This window comes from Salmo salar, chromosome ssa20 (genome assembly GCF_905237065.1).
Source record: "Salmo salar chromosome ssa20, Ssal_v3.1, whole genome shotgun sequence".
In the NCBI taxonomy this organism is placed as follows: Eukaryota; Metazoa; Chordata; class Actinopteri; order Salmoniformes; family Salmonidae; genus Salmo; species Salmo salar.
The window spans coordinates 66608032-66629821 of record NC_059461.1 but is presented as its reverse complement, the minus strand read 5'-3'; the positions used below and the strand labels follow the sequence as shown (position 1 = coordinate 66629821).

General features: G+C 40.3%; 1 protein-coding gene across 3 annotated transcripts in view; it reads left to right on the top strand.

Moving 5' to 3' along the window:
• esamb (endothelial cell adhesion molecule b) overlaps positions 1 to 21790 on the top strand; it is an 80843-nt gene that overhangs the window by 41763 nt on the left and 17290 nt on the right. The window contains exon 1 of one of the 3 annotated variants that reach the window (XM_045703809.1): positions 14720 to 15157. The exons of the other annotated variants lie outside the window; for them this stretch is intronic. Coding sequence (XP_045559765.1) covers positions 15112 to 15157 — 46 coding nt within the window. The 5' untranslated portion in view covers positions 14720 to 15111. Of the gene's footprint in view, positions 1 to 14719; positions 15158 to 21790 lie in introns of those variants that run through there. 3 annotated transcript variants of the gene reach the window in all.

Here is a 21790-nt window from a genome sequence, read left to right as displayed (position 1 = left end):
TCATGAAGCTGGTTGAGAGAATGCCAAGAGTGTGCAAAGCTGGCTACTTTGAGGAATCTCACATTTTAAATATATTTGTATTTGTTTAACACTTTTTTGGTTACTACATGATTCCATATGTGTTATTTCATAGTGTTGATGTCTTGTAAATTAGAATTTGTTCTTAATTGACTTGCCTAGTTAAATGAAGGTTAATAAATAATAATTCAATATTATACTACAATGTAGAGAATAGTAAAAATAAAGAAAAACCCTTGAATGGGTAGGTGTGTCAAACTTTTGACTGGTACTGTATATTGCTAAGAACATGAGAGTAGGGTAACTACTCTAGCAGATCTTGAACCCAGGCCACCAGCACCAACGGCAAATGCCCTAACCACTCTACAGGAGGATAGATCTACAGGAGGATAGATCTCCAGGAACACGGTTGGAGACTCATGTGCTAGGGCAGGGCTGCCCAACCCTCTTCCTGGAGATCTACTGTCCTGTGGGTTTTCAGTCCAACCCTAATTTAACACACCTGATTCTACTAGCTGCTCAACAAGACCTTAACTAGCTGAATCAGATACGCAAAATTAGGGTTGGACTGAAAACCTACAGGACAGTAAATCTCCAGGAAGAGGGTTTGGCAGCCCTGCACTAGGGCATGTGGTTATTGGGCCAGTATAGTTGGGCCCTCCTAAACCCTCTACCCTAGGCACTTGTGTGGATCTGAAACAACTTGATAGGTGTGAGCAATAGTGTAAATGCACTTTGAAGTAAATACTCTACCAGCTCTGTTAAAAGTACACAAGAAAATATTTGATTTACCATAGTGATTCAGGAATATCATTAAAACAGGTTAATATGCCCCACCAACATTAGACAACACTACTGAAAGCCCTTCAATTGCTAAAGTAAGTAAATCAAATAATTGATGAGAAGTCAGATTAACTTGATTTACTTATTTTAGGGTTTTCTGTTTTAATGTTACTCTTTTAATTACTATGATGAATAAAATATGTTTTCTTGAGTGTACTTTTAACAGAGATTTACTTTGAAGTGCAAGGTGTAGGAATACAGGTGAAATCAGTGACTGATACTGACACTGGCGTAGCAGGAACATTTGAGTACTGTGAACCAGGAGTTTGAGTTCAAGTCCCAGGTGAGGACATGTTAAATAATAATTTTGAGTATTGTATGATGGGCCCTGTAATTCCTCTCGGATAAGAGCTCAGCGGAAATCTGAAATCAGATCACACAGCTTCTTAATTACAGGCCTGCATTAAGCTGTACCATGCTCCACGGGGCTCCATGGTGTGATAGGCACTTAGGCTGAGAAGTGGCGAGGCAGAGACAGACTCCCCCAGCCAGCACTGTGTCACTCTGTCACTAGTCAGCCTGTCAGCACTGCAGCCCTCTCACAGGGAAACACATGACAGATCATGGAGATTAAAGGGCCACACCGTGCCCTCCCGATTACACCCCCCCCCCCACACACACACACACATTAATGACTTATAAATATCTCCTTCAGAGCCCAAGATGGTGGACTGCCTGCTGCTCTGGTGGTGTAACAGTGAAGGCCAGGGCCATTTAGGTCCACAGCCTTCCTTTCATGCCCTGCCACCATTGTGGGCTGTTAGATTATGGACAGCTGGCCTGATGAGGCCCACTGACATGAAGAAGAAGGTGACACAACCCTCCACCTCCCTTCCACACACACACATCAAACTAGTAGTCTTGACTTACAAACTATGGTGTTAAACAGCTGCACATGTTTTTGCTTACATACATTAAAGGATTAAAATGAATGTATTTTCATTGTATACATTGTCCTCTGAATCACAGAGGTGCATGGGGCTGCCACATTGGGCACCCGGGGAGTTGGTGTGGGGGGTTAACTGCCTTGCACAATGGTAGAAGGACAGATTTTCTTTCACCTTGTGGAATCGAACTGGCAACCTTTTGCTTGCTGGTTTAACGCTCTAACTGCTAGACCACTTGCCACCCCCACGAATGCCCACACACGCATACACACACACAACGCATTTTCCCATTGCAAATCATTATTTATTCAGCTCAGCCTTCAATGTCATTGTCACAATGGCGTTAAGCACTTATCAGAGCATGTCTGCCGTATTGCAATGTATCTGTTTACATCAAAACGTTTCATATCCCTGCCATATCCCTGGTGAGGCATCTACACTGATCAAAGCTTCAACATAGCCATTCTTTTCCACCTCTGTGATCAGAATGTGTGTGTGCCTCCCTTTCCTCTCCTGTCTCCGGTCTTTCTCAGCTGGTAGAGTGTGATTAATGTTCTGTATTAGATCTCAAAGCTTCCAAGACTGTATGACAGTCCATTCAGCGCTGCACACACAGAGAGGCATGCAGTCAGTCTGTTTCCAAGCAGAAATATTAATGTAAACAAAGATGAAAAGACGAGGCACTAAGTTAACAGGAGCAGCATTGTGCAAAGGTTACAGAGGCCCAAACACAGAGGTTTGACTGTTGGACAGCCTCAGTCCTGTAGAGTAGAATAGACAAGTTACCCTCCAAAAAGCACCATAGTATAATACCATCAGTCAAAACTGACCTCTGTCTTCAGCCTACAGGATCTCTCTTGATATGTGAAGAATGAAGGATCACTGTCTAGTGTTACTAATTACTGTCTTAATTCAAGCCCTATCCACGATCCACTATGTTCTTCAACTCACTCTCTCTTTTATCAGTGTCATGTTCATGGCTTGTGGTCTATGATAGTGATCAATGGAGATATGAATATTAACCGTTGTAATGGTCAGGATCGGGTCGTTAATGATGTATCCTGACTGGTTGCATCACTGCCTGGTATGGCAACTGCTCGGCCTCCGACCGCAAGGCACTACAGAGGGTAGTGCGCACGGCCCTGTACCTCACTGGGGCCAAGCTTCCTGCCATCCAGGACCTCTATACCAGGCAGTGACAGAGGAAGGCCCTAAAAATTGCCAAAGACTCCAGCCACCCCAGTCATAGACTGTTCTCTCTGCTACCGCACAGCAAGCTGTACCGGAGCGCATGTCTAAGTCCAAAAGGCTTCTTAACAGCTTCTACCCCCAAGCCATAAGACTACTGAACAGCTAATCAAAAGGCTACCCAGACCCCTCTTCTACACTGCTGCTACTCTCTATTATCTATGCATAGTTTCTTTAACTCTACCCACAGTTGAAGTCGGAAGTTTTACATACACCTTAGCCAAATACATTTAAACTAGTTTTTCACCCCAGTCAGGGCTTCGTGATGGCCACTCCAATACCTTGACTTTGTTGTCCACAACTTTGGAAGTATGCTTGGGGTCACTGTCCATTTGGAAGACCCATTTGCGACCAAGCTTTAACTTCCTGACTGATGTCTTGAGATGTTGCTTCAATATATCCACATACCTTTCTTTCATCATGATGCCATCTATTTTGTGAAGTGCCGCAAAGCACCCCCACAACATGATGCTGGTTCATCTTTGGGAGAAATTTCAAAACGCTTGAAGGTACCAATTTTATCTGTACAAACAATAGTACGCAAGTATAAACACCATGGGACCACGCAGCCGTCATACCGCTCAGGAAGGAGACGCGTTCTGTCTCCGAGATTAATGTACTTTGGTGTGAAAAGTGCAAATCAATCCCAGAACAGCAGCAAAGGACCTTGTGAAGATGCTGGAGGAAACGGGTACAAAAGTATCTATATCCACAGTAAAACGAGTCCTATATTGACATAACCTGAAAGGCCGCTCAGCAAGGAAGAAGCCACTGCTCCAAAACCGGCATAAAAAAGCCGGACTACGGTTTGCAACTGCACATGGGGACATGTTTGAGATTGTACTTTTTGAAGAAATGTCCTCTGGTCTGATGAAACAAAAATAGAACTTTGGCTAAAATGACCATCGTTATGTTTGGAGGAGAAAGGGGGAGGCTTGCAAGCCGAAGAACACCATCCCAACTGTGAAGTACAGGGGTGGCAGCATCATGTTGTGGGGGTGCTTTGCTGCAGGAGGGACTAGTACACTTCACAAAATAGATGGCATCATGAGGATGGAAAATTATGTGGCTATATTGAAGCAACATCTCAAGACATCAGTCAGGAAGTTAATCTTGGTTGCAAATGGGTCTTCCAAATGGACAATGACCGCAAGCATACTTCCCAAGTTGTGGCAAAATGGCTTAAGGACAACAAAGTGAAGTTGTTGGAGTGGCCATCACAAAGCCCTGATCTCAATCCTATAGAAACTTTGTGGGCAAAACTGAAAAAGCGTATGCGAGCAAGGAGGCCTACAAACCTGACTCAGTTACACCAGCTCTGTCAGGAGGAATGGGCCAAAATTCACCCAACTTATTGTGGGAAGCTTGTGGAAGGCTACCCAAAACGTTTGACCCAAGTTAAACAATTTAAAGGCATTGCTACCAAACTCTAATTGAGTGTATATAAACTTCTAACCCACTGGGAATGTGATGAAAGAAATTAAAGCTGAAATAAATCATTCTCTCTACTATTATTCTGACATTTCACATTCTTAAAATAAAGTGGTGATCCTAACTGACCTAAAACAGGGAATTTTTACTTGGATTAAATGTCAGGAATTGTGAAAAACTGAGTTTAAATGTATTTGGCTAAGGTGTATGTAAACTTGCGACTTCAACTGTATATTACCTCAATCACCTCGACTAACCGGTGCCCCGCACATTGACTCTGTACCGGTACCCCCTGTATATAGCCTCGCTATTGTTATTTTACTGCTGCTGTTTAATTATTTGTTACTTTTATTTTCAATTTTTTTACTTAACACTTGTTTTTTTCTTAACCAACAATGCTTTAAGAAGTTTTAAGGGCTTGTAAGTAAGCATTTCACTTTAAGGTCTACCTACACCGGTTGTATTCTTCACATATGACAAATAACATTTGCCTTCCCCGTAGCTCAGTTGGTAGAGCATGGTGTTTGCAACGCCAGGGTTGTGGGTTCGATTCCCACGGGGGGCCAAGTACGGAGAAAAAAAAAAAAAAAAAAAATGTATGAAATGAAAATGAAATGTATGCATTCACTACTGTAAGTCGCTCTGGATAAGAGCGTCTGCTAAATGACTAAAATGTAAAAAAAATGTAAAATTTGATTTGATTTGTAACGGTCATGAGCTAATGGTCATCACGGTGATCAAGGGGAAGCTCCTTTCCTTCACGGTGATTTCCATCTCTCTTGTTGGGATTAGACATAATGCATTATTCAAGTCCAATCCATCTTCCTGTATCTCTGTGTGTGTGGGGAATAGTAAGTCTGGCACAGATATTGATATAGGGAGGAAGACTGTGGCCTAGTGCCACAGGCAGTTAGGAGATTTGGAGAGTGGCCCTCTTTCAGTCCTGTTTAGTGTTTAAAAGGGCTGTTCTGCCCTCTACATAGAATAGCCCAATGTGGTTTCATAGCTTCATAGAGTCTCTGAAGCCATATTTCAACATCAATCATGCATCTCACCACATGGGCCAGCAGAAAAATGTGTCCACTTTGGGGTGGCAAAGGTTTTAATAGTCTTATCTTATTCTCCCCATTCCTATGAACACATTGATATATGATACCCACTCCAAAAAAAGTTGCTTTCTATGTTTTTCAGACCTTTATATGTCTTGCTGTATGGGAGTCTATGCAATGCTATGTGAAGAAATGCATCAAAGTCTTGGCAAGTTCAGGAAAACATCAGGGAATAGTGTGTGTGTGTGTGTGTGTGTGTGTGTGTGTGTGTGTATATATATATATATATAGAAGATCTGCATTGCTCTATTTGTCGTGACTGCTAACCATGAACTTGGTGGCGCATTCAGTTGACTTCATTTATTTTAAACTATCGCAGCAGGGCAAATGATTAAGGGCTGACCCTAAAGCCTGGTCCTGGTGATGTCCTTGTAATGCTGTATTCCATGACCTTTTCCTCTCCTACAACCTACCTGTATCCAACCTCTCCTTACAGGGACCTGAACAATTTAGATTTTTATCTCTCACTGGCATGAATCTAAAATCAGCTTTGCTGGTGAAATATTTTTTTCTCCCTGAAGTGCTTTTCCTTAAGGTGTTTTTCCATTGATAAATGAATAATGTGATTTAGTGGTATTTGAGAGAGCCGGAGGGAGAGAGCGAGACAGAAGGGTTGTGGGAGTTAGAGCCCATGTGTGCATGCAGAATCAATTTGAACACAATCAAAACTTTAAAGGGATTAAAGCTCCTGTGATGAGATAGCATACTCAAAATGGTTTAAAATAGCTGCAGAGATTACGCTAATGTAATCCAATTTAAAGGAGCCTCCTTCAAATATTTATTATTTAAGAACCATCTGTTTGAAGCCCCGAGGGTCAGACACGTAGAGTATATGCACACAGTCTTCCACAAAGAGGGCTATCTCATTGTCCTACATCACTAACTGCCTCCCACCATCCAGAACGCAACTCACCCCCCATATACCCCCATATACCTCTCACTCAGTGAAGGCTGCTGAGGGTAGAACGGCTCATAATAATGGCTGGAACGGCGCGAATGGAATGGCATCAAACACATGGAAACCATAGCTGTGTTCGAATACTCATACTAACGGTACTAACCATACTATTTGTGACGTAAATTGAGTATGTAGTATGCTTATTGGTCAAAGTATGGATATATTTAGTATGCCAAAAGTTTCCAGATGTCCTACTACATTCTCCAAAATACGAAGTATACACGCAGTGGACACTATTTCCGTACATTTAGGGCCCATAATGCTATTCTTCAGAAAATGGCCGTGGTTTTACAACGTTTTCAGATTTGAAGAAAATGGAGGAAAATATGCTGCCGAAGTCCGACAAGGGCGGATACAAATTCATTGCTTTAACTAATTATGACAAATGTTAAGAAAATGTTGAGCAATGACAATTTGTTAGCTACGCTATCCTTACGAACTACATGGCATTACAGGAGTATGTACCACCGGTATGTTAGCTAGTTACGTAATGTAGTTGGCTACTAATACACCTGGCTATCTACTCCGATTTCAGAGCACTCTCGTTTGAGTGTGCCAGAGCGCAGAATAACTGATGAATTTACGAACGCTCAACACCCGTTGAATATGGCCGGTGTCAGTAAACGTCAGCAAAAAAAATCTTTATTAAATTGTTGCCAGCTGCACAGTTACAGTACAGTCACCAACGCTCTGGATAACATGAAAACAGCCCAACCAGCTCTGCTAGGGCGAGTGAATTGGTAAGAGTAAGGCGTTTTCTCATTTGTGTCTGGAAGTAGTTAGCCTGTTAGCTTGGGTGCTTGACTACCGTTGTGAGGTCAGAACGCTCGGCTCAACCCTACTCCTCGGCCAGAGCGTCCGGTGTGTGCCACGAGAGCGAAATTTACGAACACACTCGAAATCATAAAATGTCTAGCTAGTCATTTGTTATGCTAACAAGCTAGCAAGAGGTTGTATTGCAACAGCATCAACTTCCGGTAGACAGGCGAAGCGCTAGTACGCTCAACTGAAACGATACCGTTCGTTTACAGTATACTAAAATATACTAAAATTATATACTGTGGTATGTAGTACTGCATATACTCATTAAGTATGTAGAATACAGTATGTTAGCATGGTTATTCGAACACAGCTCATGTGTTTGATGCATTTGATACTAGAGGTCGACCGATTTTATGATTTTTCAACGCCGATAACAATTTTAATGGAGGACCAAAAAAAGCCATAAAGATTAATCGGCCGATTTAAAAAAAAAAAAAAATAAAAAAAAATAAAAAAAAATATATATATATATATTTTTATTATTATTTTTCTTCCCAAAATTGTATTTTCTTTTTTAATGTATTTAAAAAAATATATATTGTATTATTTTTATATTTATTATTTTTGTAAAAAAATATATATTTTTATTTGTAATAATGACAATTACAACAATACTGAATGAACACTTATTTTAACTTAATATAATACATCAATGAAATCTATTTAGCCTCTAATAAATAATGAAACATGTTCAATTTGGTTTAAATAATGCAAAAACAAAGTGTTGGAGAAGAAAGTAAAAGTGCAATATGTGCCATGTAAGAAAGCTAACGTTTAAGTTCCTTGCTCAGAACATGAGAACATATGAAAGCTGGTGGTTCCTTTTAACATGAGTCTTCAAAATTCCTGGGTAAGAAGTTTTAGGTTGTAGTTATTATAGGACTATTTCTCTCTATACGATTTGTATTTCATATACCTTTGACTAATGGATGTTCTTATAGGCACTTTAGTATTGCCAGTGTAACAGTATAGCTTCCGTCCCTCTCCACGGTCCTACCTGGGCTCGAACCAGGAACACATCGACAACAGCCACCCTCGAAGCAGCGTTACCCATGCAGAGCAAGGGGAACAACTACTCCCAAGTCTCAGAGCGAGTGACGTTTGAAACGCTATTAGCCCGCACCCGCTAACTAGCTAGCCATTTCACATCGGTTACACCAGCCTAATCTTGGGAGTTGATAGGCTTGAAGTCATAAACAGCGCAATGCTTGAAGCACAGCGAAGAGCTGCTGTCAAAACGCACGAAAGTGCTGTTTGAATGAATGCTTACGAGCCTGCTGGTGCCTACCACCGCTCAGACTGCTCTATCAAATCATAGACTTAATTATAATATAATAACACACAGAAATACGAGCCTTTGGTCATTAATATGGTCGAATCCGGAAACTATCATCTCGAAAACAAAAGTTTTTCCTTTCAGTGAAATACGGAACCGTTCCGTATTTTATCTAACGGGTGGCATCCCTAAGTCTAAATATTCCTGTTACATTGCACAACCTTCAATGTTATGTCATAATTACGTAAAATTCTGGCAAATTAATTCGCAACAAGCCAGGCGGCCCAAACTGTTGCATATACCCTGACTCTGCGTGCAATGAAAGCAAGAGAAATGACACACTTTCACCTGGTTAATATTGCATGCTAACCTGAATTTCTTTTAGCTAAATATGCAGGTTTAAAAATATATACTTCTGTGTATTGATTTTAAGAAAGGCATTGATGTTTATGGTTAGGTACAGTCGTGCAACGATTGTACTTTTTTCGCAAATGCGCTTTTGTTAAATCATTCCCCGTTTGGAGAAGTCGGCTGTCTTTGTTAGGAAGAAATAGTCTTCACAGTTTGCAAAGAGCCAGGCGGCCCAAACTGCTGCATATACCCTGACTCTGTTGCAAGAGAAGTGACACATTTTCCCTAGTTAAAAGAAATTCATTTTAGCAGGCAATATTAACTAAATATGCAGGTTTAAAAATATATACTTGTGTATTAATTATAAGAAAGGCATTGATGTTTATGGTTGGAGCAACGTGTACCTACGCGATTATATGCAACGCAGGACAGGCTAGATAAACTAGTAATATCATCAACCATGTGTAGTTAACTAGTGACTTTGATTGATTGATTGTTTTTTATAAGATAAGTTTAATGCTATCTAGCAACTTACCTTGGCTTCTTACTGCATTCGCGTAACAGGCAGGCTCCTCGTGGAGTGCAATGTAAAGAAGGTGGTTACAGCGTTGGACTAGTTAACCGTAAGGTTGCAAGATTGAATCCCCGAGCTGACAAGGTAAAAATCTGTCGTTCTGCCCCTGAACAAGGCAGTTAACCCACCGTTCCTAGGCCGTCATTGAAAATAAGAATGTGTTCTTAACTGACTTGCCTAGTTAAATAAAGGTGTATTTATTTATTTATTTTTAAATTATAAAAATCGGCCAAATCGGCGTCCAAAAATACTGATTTTTGATTGTTATGAAACTTGAAATCGGCCCTAATTATTCGGCCATTCCGATTAATCGGTCGACCTCTATTTGATACCATTCCACTAATTCCGCTCCAGCCATTACCATGAGCCTGTCTTCCCCAATGAAGGTGTCACCAACCTCTTGTGCTGTCACTTTACCTTAATCCTCTTTTTACATAGCCAAACACAGGTTTAGCTTTGTGTACTGTGGACTGCCAGGACACATTTTGTAATAAAGCCTCATATTTTCCCATCATTGAATGCCACTCAGTCTGAAGTGTTACATCGGTCACAGCCCATTTATAAACTGTAGCCAGCTTGCTACTCATTGTGCTGTCAGTCAGTCTCATCTAGTCAGTCCCCTGTGAATCCTTCCCCCTCTCCTGTGAAAGACCTTTAGCCCTTCCTTGAGCGTGGTGCTGCAACTTTCACCAGCAGCTTCAGATTAGTGGTTAATTTGAAGTCTCCATCAGCACAGAAGAGGAGAGGGAGAGGGAGAGAGAGATGGAGGAGGGTAACTTGAACACAACCCTCAGGAGATAAAGACTACGGTGAAAAGAGATTACAGTGAAAGATAAGAGTGGTTCTGTTTAATGACAGTTGGTTTATCTTCGGCACCTAGGCATGAGGGCTGGAGGGTGGGCATGGTTGTGTGTTTCAGCAAAGTACTGGAATCATTTGATTGTTTTACAAGCAATTTGTATTTTTGAAGGAGCATCCAGGCTGTATCACATCCTGCCATGATTGGGAGTCCCACGTCGTCCGGGTTTGGCTGGGGTAGGCCGTCATTGTAAATATTAATTTGTTTTTAACTGACTTGCCTAGTTAAATAAAGGTTAAATAAAATACATATATATATATATATATATATATATATATATATGTTGTACTGATGGTGTTCAAAATGTAGGGAATATTGGTTTGTTTTTCATTGTGGATTTCAGAAGTTAAGCCTATATCTTTAACATACTTGCTTGGATATAATTTAATTACTATCATGGATTATTATGGATTATTGATAATCTAAAGATGGAGGCGCTAAACCTTTTGCCTGGCTACCCATCCACATCGCTCCGGGCAAACGCCACACCCACTAACGTTTCTCCTCCACGATGAGTCTGAATTTGATCTCCTCCCCGATGACTCCTCGAATGCAAACACATTGAAACCGTTTTGATTGGTCCCTGAAACTGATGGGTTGGGCCAGAGCCTGAACACGTGGGTAGAGCTGCGTTTAGGAAGTAGTCATTGGCTTTGATACTCTGATTTGGTTAGAGACGATCCAATCGCTGATGACTTGTTTTGTACAACACTCCTCACTTAGACGTCAGCAGAAAAGGACTTCTATGATGGCAGTCTAGCGATATATAGAGCAGTGGAATTAAATTCAGTATGAGTTACCAGGCTACTAAGCATTGGCCATTGATATCAAATTACTCCACCACATCCATGTGATTCTAGTCTGTTGCTTAGTTGATGATTCTTATAAAGATTTGCTTCCCCCTCTTGGCTGCTCATGGTAACTGAGACATATTCTCAGCGTTCTCTTGAGTTCAACCATCCTGATGGATCAGGCAACCAGCTTGGCATGACCACGACAGTATTTGCTGAGATATTTTTTCCACAGATTTTAGAACTCTACATTTTACTTTTTTTTTAATATGACTATAGGGCCCACTATACTAATGCCTGTCTGTCATACATTTTTGGGGGGAACAGATGAGTCTAGTTTTATTTCATAGGCAGGACGCATCTTTTCAAAAAATATACCTTAATATTAAACCATGGTAGTTATTAAACATACCAGTTGACAGTGATGCCCCTCCTACATTGTGTTCCACAGTGGCAGCTTTTCAAGAGTTTATCTGTTGATGGATGTAGATTCATGATGATACCCATGTCCACACCTTCCAGTGTGTCTCATCTCTCTGCAGCAAAACACAACCCAGATGGAGAGTGGAGACAGAGCCAGGGATTAGGGAAGATTTTCCTTCATTTAATAAGCAATTGAATGACACAGTTCCGGGGATAAACCTAGTCCAAGAAGAAGCGCAAGAATAGTCACAGGAATATATAGCATTATCCTGCATTAAGGCGGAGTGTATCATTTAAAATAACCATTCCCATTCATCATTCTAATCTACAACACAGTCCAATACTCGTTCGCATTAGGATACACTGTATTATTATCCACCAAAAGTCTGGATTGCTTAGACTTAGCTGCAGATAGTTGTATAGAATTGTTCCCATAGGTATGCAGACTATGATGATAATTCAGGGTCATAATGTATCACTTTAAATACATTTTTCCATAATGACGCAATCCATCCTAATCCAATCACATCTTACATCTATTTTCCCATAGGGTTCCATGTAGAGTCCTCTGTGAAAATGGTTCTACATAGATGGCAAAAGGGTTCTACCTGGATCCAAAAATGGTTCTCCTACACTCTAAAAAGAAAGGATTCCTGCAAGATCTTTTAGGGGTTCTTCAAATTAAAACTGTGGGGGAACCTCTAAGTTCTTCAAAGAACCCCCTTTAATGGTTGCTCGAATAACCTTTTGGGATTCATTTTTTTTGTAGTGCATGGTGATGGAACAGGTTATTATATTAATCAGCCATGTAGGGAGGGTGAATACTATGAATACAAAAATAATCATTATACAGATGATTAACAAAACGTGCACACGACAGTATTCATACCATGGTTTTTGTGGTAAATGTGAATGAAACCGTTGTTCACTTTTGACAACAGTTTTCATACAGATACCTTGTCCATAATGTAGAGACCTCTGGGATCTTCATTGAAGAGGTCAGGAAGGAGGAAGATGGCTGCTGTGACGGTAAAGTTTTAGAGGAACCAGTGGTATAAAGTACTTAAGTAAAAAATACTACTTAAGTAGTTTTTTGAGTTATCTGTACTTTCCTATTAATATTTTTTACACTTTTACTCCACTACATTCCAAATTCAAAAGGCACTTGCACATCTGAGCAAACTTTTTGCAGGTCAGTGATACTATCAAGACCAGTGTGCGGTTTCCTTTTTCACTCCACTACATTCCTAAAGAAGATAATGTACTTTTTACTTCTTACATTTTCCCTGACACCCAAAAGTTAGATTTTGAATGCTTAGCAGGACAGGAAAATTGTCTTAATTCACGCATTTATCGAGAGCGCATCCCTGGTCATCCCTACTGCCTCTGATCTGGCAGACTCACTGAACTCAAATGCTTTGTTTGTAAATTATGTCTTGAGTGTTGAACTGTGCCCCTGGTTATCCGTAAATAATAATAAAAAACTAGAAAATCATGTTTTCTGGTTTGCTTAATATAAGGAATGTGAAATTATTTATACTTTTACTTTTGATACTTAAGTACATTTTAAAACCGAATACTTTTCGACTTTTACTCAAGTAGTATTTTACTGGGTGACTTTCACTTTTTTTTCATTTTCTTTTAAGGTATCTTTACTTTTATTCAATTATGAAAATTGGATACCTTTCCACCACTGAGAGAAACCATTACTAAAAATGTGATGATAGCCTACATGTGATCTGCATAACATTATGCGACAAACCAATACCAATTGTACATACCTTTGTGCACCTCCTCATCAGTATACCTGTAGAAATAAGTGGAAGTTCAGTCATCTGCACCCAATGCAGCTATAGCCGTCAACATATTCTAACCACTTTGTTGATTGACATCCGTTGAATTATGTCCAATTTTCTGTTTTAGAAAGAATATTAAAAGGGAGGAAGTGCCAAACAACACAGCCATTTGCACAAATATGAAAGATGGAGGGTATCATCATAAAACAATATCAATTTAGATCATACAAGGGAGAAACCTTACCTTAAATTGAGGAGATCTTAAACATTTTCAGTTCAGTTAACTTTGAGGATCTTAGAAGAACCCTTGTTGAACCCCTAATTTTTTTTGAGTGTATTGGGACAGGCGAAGAACCCTTTTAGGTTCTAGATTGTACCTTTTTGTATCTAAGAGTGTAACACTGCTCTTTTAGAACACACCCATCATTTCTCAGTAAAGATAATGCCCCCATCTCAAGCAGAAAAATGTGTTTTTATCCCTAACAGAAAAACTATCCAGGGTCTATTATTTTGTGGAATAACACAATGGCTGATACAATGACGATGCTATTAAACTCACTTACTTCAGTCAGTCTGACAGCATCAGCTTTGATGACTGTTTTGGCAAGTTGGGACTTTCATTGGCGTAAGAGTGGACGTTGGCATTCTCCATTGGCGCATTTGTTCTTATTTGCCTTGGGAATTTCTGTGTAACAACAGTCTCTAATAAACTTGTAAGTTCAATGCAAGTTCAAGTTCAGTACATGAATCAAGTAGTTTTATTTAGGCCTATCCATTTCTGTTAGTATATGTCTTCAAAACCTGTGCAGGCTAAGAGACTTGTCTGAGATGAGAAAATAAATGTAATTTAATGTAACTAATACTGCAAATATGAGAATGAGAATCCAGTCATGGCAACAGCTAGCAGCAGAGACAGTTGTCAAAGTGACCATGTGTTAGCCTACCTCATCTCTGTATCCAGCTGAGCTATTGAACTTGGGTCACGTGAAGCAAGAGTCAGAGTCAGGTTTGAATTATTGAGCCAGGGATTGTTTAGGGATTAGTCAATAGGTGCTTCACGGCATAAATTAAACAAGGGCCACCATAGCAGTGGGGTCACATGATACCAGGGGAAATAAGTCACTGCAACTATAAGCCCAGTACAAAATGCCAGCACTTATGTCAGACCGATGCCCAGTTGCTCGCTCTCTCGCTCTCGCTCTCTATCCCTCCCTCTCTATCGCTCTCGCCCTCCCTCTCTATCCCTCCCTCTCTATCGCTCTCGCTCTCTATCCCTCCCTCTCTATCGCTCTCGCTCTCTATCCCTCTCTCTCTATCGCTCTCGCTCTCTCTCTCTATCCCTCTCTCTCTCTCTCTCTCTCTGTCACTCTCTCACTCTGTCTCTAATTTGCTCAGCTGAATACACTTTAATTCCAGAAAGAAAGTGACTGGGGTGCAGTCACACTGCAGCTGTTGAGCAGCCCCTAGCCTAGCTTGATGTACGTGTGTGTGCGGACTTGTCCCTCTTGCTGAACGTGTGTGTGTTTGCGTTTATGGGGACTGGGGGTTAAGACCCTCCTCTTATAGGGTTATTGTTTTTGTGGACTAGGGATTTGAGACCCTCGTCACGTCACGCTGAGGGGGTTGTCTGTCCGTGTGTGGAGGGGGGTTATTCTGTGTGTGTGTGTGTGTGTGGGACCTAGCTCCAAGCTGGCGGATCGGGAGGACTCAGATTGCTGGGATCAGATGATCCATCTTCAGCTGACCATCTTAGGGGAATGGCCGGCACCCTGTGAGTGAGCCTGCCCACCACCATACTCTAGTTCAATCTCTCTCCTCTTTTTCTCCTTCTCTTATCTCTCTCATTTCATTCTCATTCCATTCATTCAATTCTCATCATCCAATCTTTCTCATTCCAACTCTCCATGCTCCTCTACTTCTCTCCACTTTTATTTTATCATCTGCTCTTCCTCTACCTCTTTTGAATGCTTTGGTTGTAGGCTGCTGGATGATACTTCAGGTTTTATTGCTCTGCCTTATGTCTTTATGATTATCCTAAGTGTAGTTATGAGTTATTTATTGGCATATAGTCTTGATATTTTCTAGTAGGAGATATGGGCTAGACCTAGTCGTTAAATGTGAACTAGTGAGCAGTTCTCCAACAGTTCAATCAACTAAATGCTTGAGATTATTTTATGCATATCCAGATATTCCAATCATTTCTAATGCTTGACATTAGCGTATGTCTCTTTTAGAAATTTCAATCAACTCAAATTTTTGACTATCTTATGTATTTTTTTGATATCCCAAATGGCTCAAATGTTTACGGTAAGCTTATGAATGCATTTTCTTTTTTTTTAATCTGAAAAGTGTAATTTTGTTTGAGGTACTGTACGCTATATCATCAATATAACTATGTTACAGTTTAAGTTTACAGCAAACAATTCAGGGTTGTCTGACTACACATAGGAACAAACAGAACATTGGTAACATAGTACAACATTCCAAATGTGGGTAAATTATTGATTTGCGAGATCTATGACCTCCATTTTGGTCTGTCAGAACCTCTGTGGAGCAGAGTCCAGCTGAATGTTGCCCAGATTACGTAAAAGCCCCCTCAAACAGCTGTGGGGGATGACAGATTTTTATCCACTATTAATCAAGGCACTGTAATTATTCTGCTTTTGATCTTATTTTTTTATATTTAATGTGCTCTGTCTTCCCCTTCAATTGATCTCATCTGGGCTTTGCAGGTTTACATCTGGCCAGTATTTGTAGTGTTAGGGGGATTACCAGTAGCAGTGTTGAATTATGATAGCTGAATAAAAACAGATTGCAAGAGAGGGCTATGCCGATATCAAGAAGATGTCAAGGAAGACCTAAATGTGATTTTTGCTCCTGACCTCTTACTGTTGTCACGCCCTGACCATAGAGAGCCCTTGGTTCTCTATGGTATAGTAGGTCAGGGCGTGACTAGGGGGTGTTCTAGGTTCATTATTTCTATGTTGGTGTGCTTGGTATGGTTCCCAATCAGAGGCTGCTGTTTAGCGACGTCTCTGATTGGGGATCATATTTAAGCAGCTATTACCCCACTGTGTTTTGTGGGATCTTGTTTTGAGTTAGTGCATGTTACACCTCTGTCAATGTTCGTTGTTTGTTTCTTGTTGTTTGGAAGTTTCGCTTGAATAAATATGTGGAACTTTAATCACGCTGCGCCTTGGTCCGTCACTCCACACAATCGTGACAACTGTAGGTTGACTTTCATGGGCTTCAAGGCTCGGCCATTTATGTGAAGCACCCTGTGACAAGTAGGGCTGGCATAATTACTGTGTAACTAACGGTTATGGATGAAGACCAGAATATGTTTTTATTGTGGAACGAACAGCTGACTAGAGACGGGACAGCCAGGCATTTGTGTGGATGAGTCCATTTCTGCTATAACATGGACTCTACAATGTGATGAAACTTTGTTGCTCCTTGCTGAAAACAAGCATGGTGTTGTAGCAAACGAGTCATCTGTTGTCTAGACGACACCCCCCTCCCTACAACAGTAGCACCAGCAGTCAGGAGCGGAGGAGAGGAGAAAATGTGCGTCTTAATGGTTATTATGGTGACTATGGTTATTTGGCTGACCAATAACCGTCATCCACAATTCTATGACCGTCACAGCCCTAGTGACAAGTGACGTCATACTTGTATATTTAACTGAACTGACAAGATTGGAAGAGTTTTGTTGACTGCAATTCACTGCTTATAACCGTTCAATGTTGGCAGATCTGTGGAAGCAATATGGCTGAAGCTTCACAACTAAATCGCTTATACCTAGGGCTGTGGCACTCATGAAATTTCGTCAGCCGGTTATTGTCAAGCAAATAACTGTCGATCTCACGGTAATTGACCGTTTATTAACATAAACCCATTTAGCATTCATTTCCTGGCTTTCACACACAGCCTATAAGCCACTGATGCAGACCTTTTGGAACGTCTACATTTTAAAAAGTCTAATAAATCCATGTAATATAGCCTACACCTTCACAATAAATCAGTTACTTATTTTAGACAGGTTTAAAGAAGCATGATATGAAGAACATGTAGTCTATTTCAGAAGAACAGAATAGCATACTCTGAGTTGTCCTTATGTTAGGTCCTGATCTGGCTATGACAAATAGCTTTGGGCTACTCTAGTTCATTTAGTAGACAAGATTTGCTTAGAATTCCATGGCATTGTTTTATGTTATTTTATAGTATGAAGAATACAATTGAACAAAGCTGAATAAAATAGAAAGGATATTTTCTCCAAATGATTTGAGGGAGTGCGCACATGCGGCTATTCTGTGTTGAGCGCTTAACAAAGAAATAGGTACTTATATATGCTTAATTTAGAGTTACCAATGTAACTTTAGTTGTTCTACTAACTTTGGGCTATATGTTTTGATTTGTAATACATTGTAAGGCTGCATGATGCGACTAATAGTGATTTGAAAAAGGTCGCTTGAAAGGCATGAGCTCTGCTTAGTTTTTTTTATGTGCTGTACACACTCAGCCTATCATTAGCAATTTGACAAGCACTTGGTAATGCCTCCAATTTCACTACATCATGCCCTTTGTGTGGCTGTAATGCACCCTAAAAACATCCATGCCTTTTGCGGTCAGTGGCCGTAGTGCCCTTGGCCCGGAATGCTGCGTTGTGCCCTTCTCCCTCAGTGCTGCGTGTTCCCGAAGCATCTCTCACTCACATGACTCTCCATTATGTGATCAGGTCTTTCTCACAGGCTACAAGTGAAGACAGACACATTGGGGACGTAACTGCGCGCGTCCTTATCCAATTCCGAGCTACATATTGAAGATATTTACTTTTCGTCAGCCAACAAGATGAGTAGGCCTAACGAACAGCTGAAGCACTAGCCTATGTCAATCGACAATCCCCCATAGTACAAAAGTCAACCTATTCTGTACGAAAAATAAATATTCCAAACATAGTCTGGGACAATTGTGGGATGCGATAGATCCCAAGTAAATACAACCACTAGCATAAAAAAAAACTTTTTTATGCAATGTGGCTGATGCAACAGATCAGAACGCTTAGCTTAAAATGTTAATAAACTATTAGGCTATTTCTTCACATTATAAGCACAGCAATGCGCACATGGCAGTAGGCTATAATTGCGAATGTTCCATTAGCGGAAAACACCATTATCAAAAGTGACTGCAAATGTGATTAATCATGTAATGCTTTTATTATAAAGGTGCATTTTTATGGTGAAAATTATCTTCCCCAAACTAGAAACTCACTCGCTGCTTATGTACAGTGCCTTGCAAAAGTATTCACTATTTTTTTTACTATTTTGTTGCATTACAACCTGTAATAAAAATGTATTTTGATTTTGATTTCATGTAATGGACATACACAAAATAATAAAAATTGGTGAAGTGAAATGAAGAAAAATGTATAGTTTCAAAAAAATAGAAAACTGTCAAGTGGTGGGTGAATATGTATTCACCCCCTTTGCTATGAAGCCCCTAAATAAGATCTGGTGCAACCAATTACCTTCAGAAATCACATAATTAGTTAGATTGCACACAGGTGGACTTTATTTAAGTGTCACATGATCTCAGTATATATACACCTGTTCTGAAAGGCCCCAGAGTCTGTAACACCACTAAGCAAGGGGCACCACCAAGCAAGCGGCACCACGAAGACCAAGGAGTTCTCCAAACAGGTCAGGGACAAAGTTGTGGAGAAGTACAGATCAGGGTTGGGTTATAAAAAATATCAGAAACTTTGAACATCCCACGGAGCACCATTAATTCAATTTTCTTTAAATGGAAAGAATATGGCATCACAACAAACCTGCCAAGAGAGGGCCACCCACCAAAACTCACAGACCAGGCAAGGAGGGCATTAATCAGAGAGGCAACAAAGAGACCAAAGATAACCCTGAAGGAGCTGCAAAACTCCACAGGAGAGAATGGAGTATCTGTCCATAGGACCACTTTAAGCCATACACTCCACAGAGCTGGGCTGTACAGAAGATTGGCCAGAAAAAGCCATTGCTTGTTCGCGAAAAGGCATGTGGGAGACTCCCCAAACATATGGAAGAAGGTACTCTGGCAAAAGGTGGCTCTACAAATTATTGACCAGGGGGAAGGGGGGAATAGTTACTCACGCTCAATGTTAACGTTTTTTTGTCTGATTTCTTGTTTGTTTCACAATAAAAAATATTTAGCATCTTCAAAGTGGTTGGCATGTTGTGTAAATTAAATTATACTAACCCCAAGAAATCTATTTTAATTCCAGGTTGTAAGACAACAAAATAGGAAAAATGCCAAAGGGGATGAATACTTTCGCAAGCCACTGTATGCAAGTTAGGCTCTACACCCCTTGTATTGCGGATTTATGTGCTTAATTTCAAGAAGTTATTTGGCCACTTTAGTTGTGATACAAACCTTATGAAAACACATAGGCTAGGCTACATGAGGTGTGCGACTATGATTTGAAAAGTCGCAAAAAAAGGCATTATTCTGATGCTGGGCATCATTCACAAGTGATAATATATAATTAACAAGTGATAGGCTAGTATTGTCACCCATCAGACTATTCTTGACTTAATCGTGTCTTTACGTATACTAAATAATATACAGTGCATTTGGGAAAGTATTCAGACCCCTTGACTTCTTTCACATTTTGTTACGTTACAGACTTATTCTAAAATGAATTAAATAGTTTTTTGCCCTCATCAATCTACACACAAAATCCCATAATGACAAACCAAAAACAGGTTTTTAGAAATGTTGGCAAATTTATTAGAACCCCCCCCCCCGAAATAACACATTTACAGTTGAAATCGGAAGTTTACATACACTTAGGTTGGAGTCATTAAAACTCGTTTTTCAACCACTCCACAAATTTATTGTAAACAAACTATAGTTTTGGCAAGTCAGTTCGGACATCAACTTTGCATGACACAAGTAATTCTTCCAACAATTGTTTACAGACAGATTATTTCACTTATAATTCACTATATCACAATTCCATTGGGTCAGAAGTTTACAAACACTAAGTTGACTATGCCTTTAAACAGCTTGGAAAATTCCAGAAAAAGATGTCATGGCTTTAGAAGTCTGATAGGCTAATTGACATAATTTGAGTCAATTGGAGGTATACCTATGGATGTATTTCAAAGCCTACCTTCAGACTCAGTGGCACTTTGCTTGACATCAAGGGAAAATCAAAAGAAATCAGCCAAGACCTCAGAAATTATTTTTTTTAGACCTCCACAAGTCTGGTTCATCCTTGGGAGCAATTTCCAAACGCCTGAAGGTACCACTATCATCTGTACAAACAATAGTACGTAAGTATAAACACCATGGGACCACGCAGCCGTCATAACGTTGAGGAAGGAGATGCGTTCTGTCTCCTAGAGATGAACGTACTTTGGTGTGAAAAGTGCAAATCAATCCCAGAACAACAGCAAAGGACCTTGTGAAGATGCTGGAGGAAACCGGTACAAAAGTATCTATATCCACAGTAAAACGAGTCCTATATCGACATAACCTGAAAGGCCGCTCAGCAAGGAAGAAGCCACTGCTCCAAAACCGGCATAAAAAAGCCAGACTATGGTTTGCAACTGCACATGGGGACAAAGATTGTACTTTTGGAGAAATGTCCTCTGGTCTGATGAAACAAAAATAGAACAGTTTGGTCACAATGACCATCGTTATGTTTGGAGGAAAAAGGGGGAGGCTTGCAAGCCGAAGAACACCCTCCCAACCGTGAAGAACGGGGGTGGCAGCATCATGTTGTGGGGGTGCTTTGCTGCACTTGACAAAATAGATATCATCATGAGGAAAGAAAAGTATGTGGCTATATTGAAGCAACATCTCAAGACATCAGTCAGGAAGTTAAATCTTGGTCGCAAATGGGTCTTCCAAATGGACAGTGACCCCAAGCATACTTCCAAAGTTGTGGACAACAAAGTCAAGGTATTGGAGTGGCCATCACAAAGCCCTGACCTCAATCCTATAGAAAATGTGTGGGCAGAACTGAAAAAGCGTGTGCCAGCAAGGAGGCCTACAAACCTGACTCAGTTACACCAGCTCTGTCAGGATCAATGGGCCAAAATTCACCCAACTTTTTGTGGGAAGCTTGTGGAAGGCTACCCAAAATGTTTGACCCAAGTTAAACAATTGAAAGGCAATGCTACCAAATTCTAATTGAGTGTATGTAAACTTCTGACCTACTGGGAATGTGATGAGAGAAATAAAAGCTGAAATAAATCCTTCTCTCTACTATTATTCTGACATTTCACATTCTTAAAATAAAGTGGTGATCCTAACTGACCAGAAAAAGTTTTTTTTTACGAGGATTAAATGTCAGGAATTGTGACAAACGGAGTTTACATTTATTTGGCTAAGGTGTGTGTAA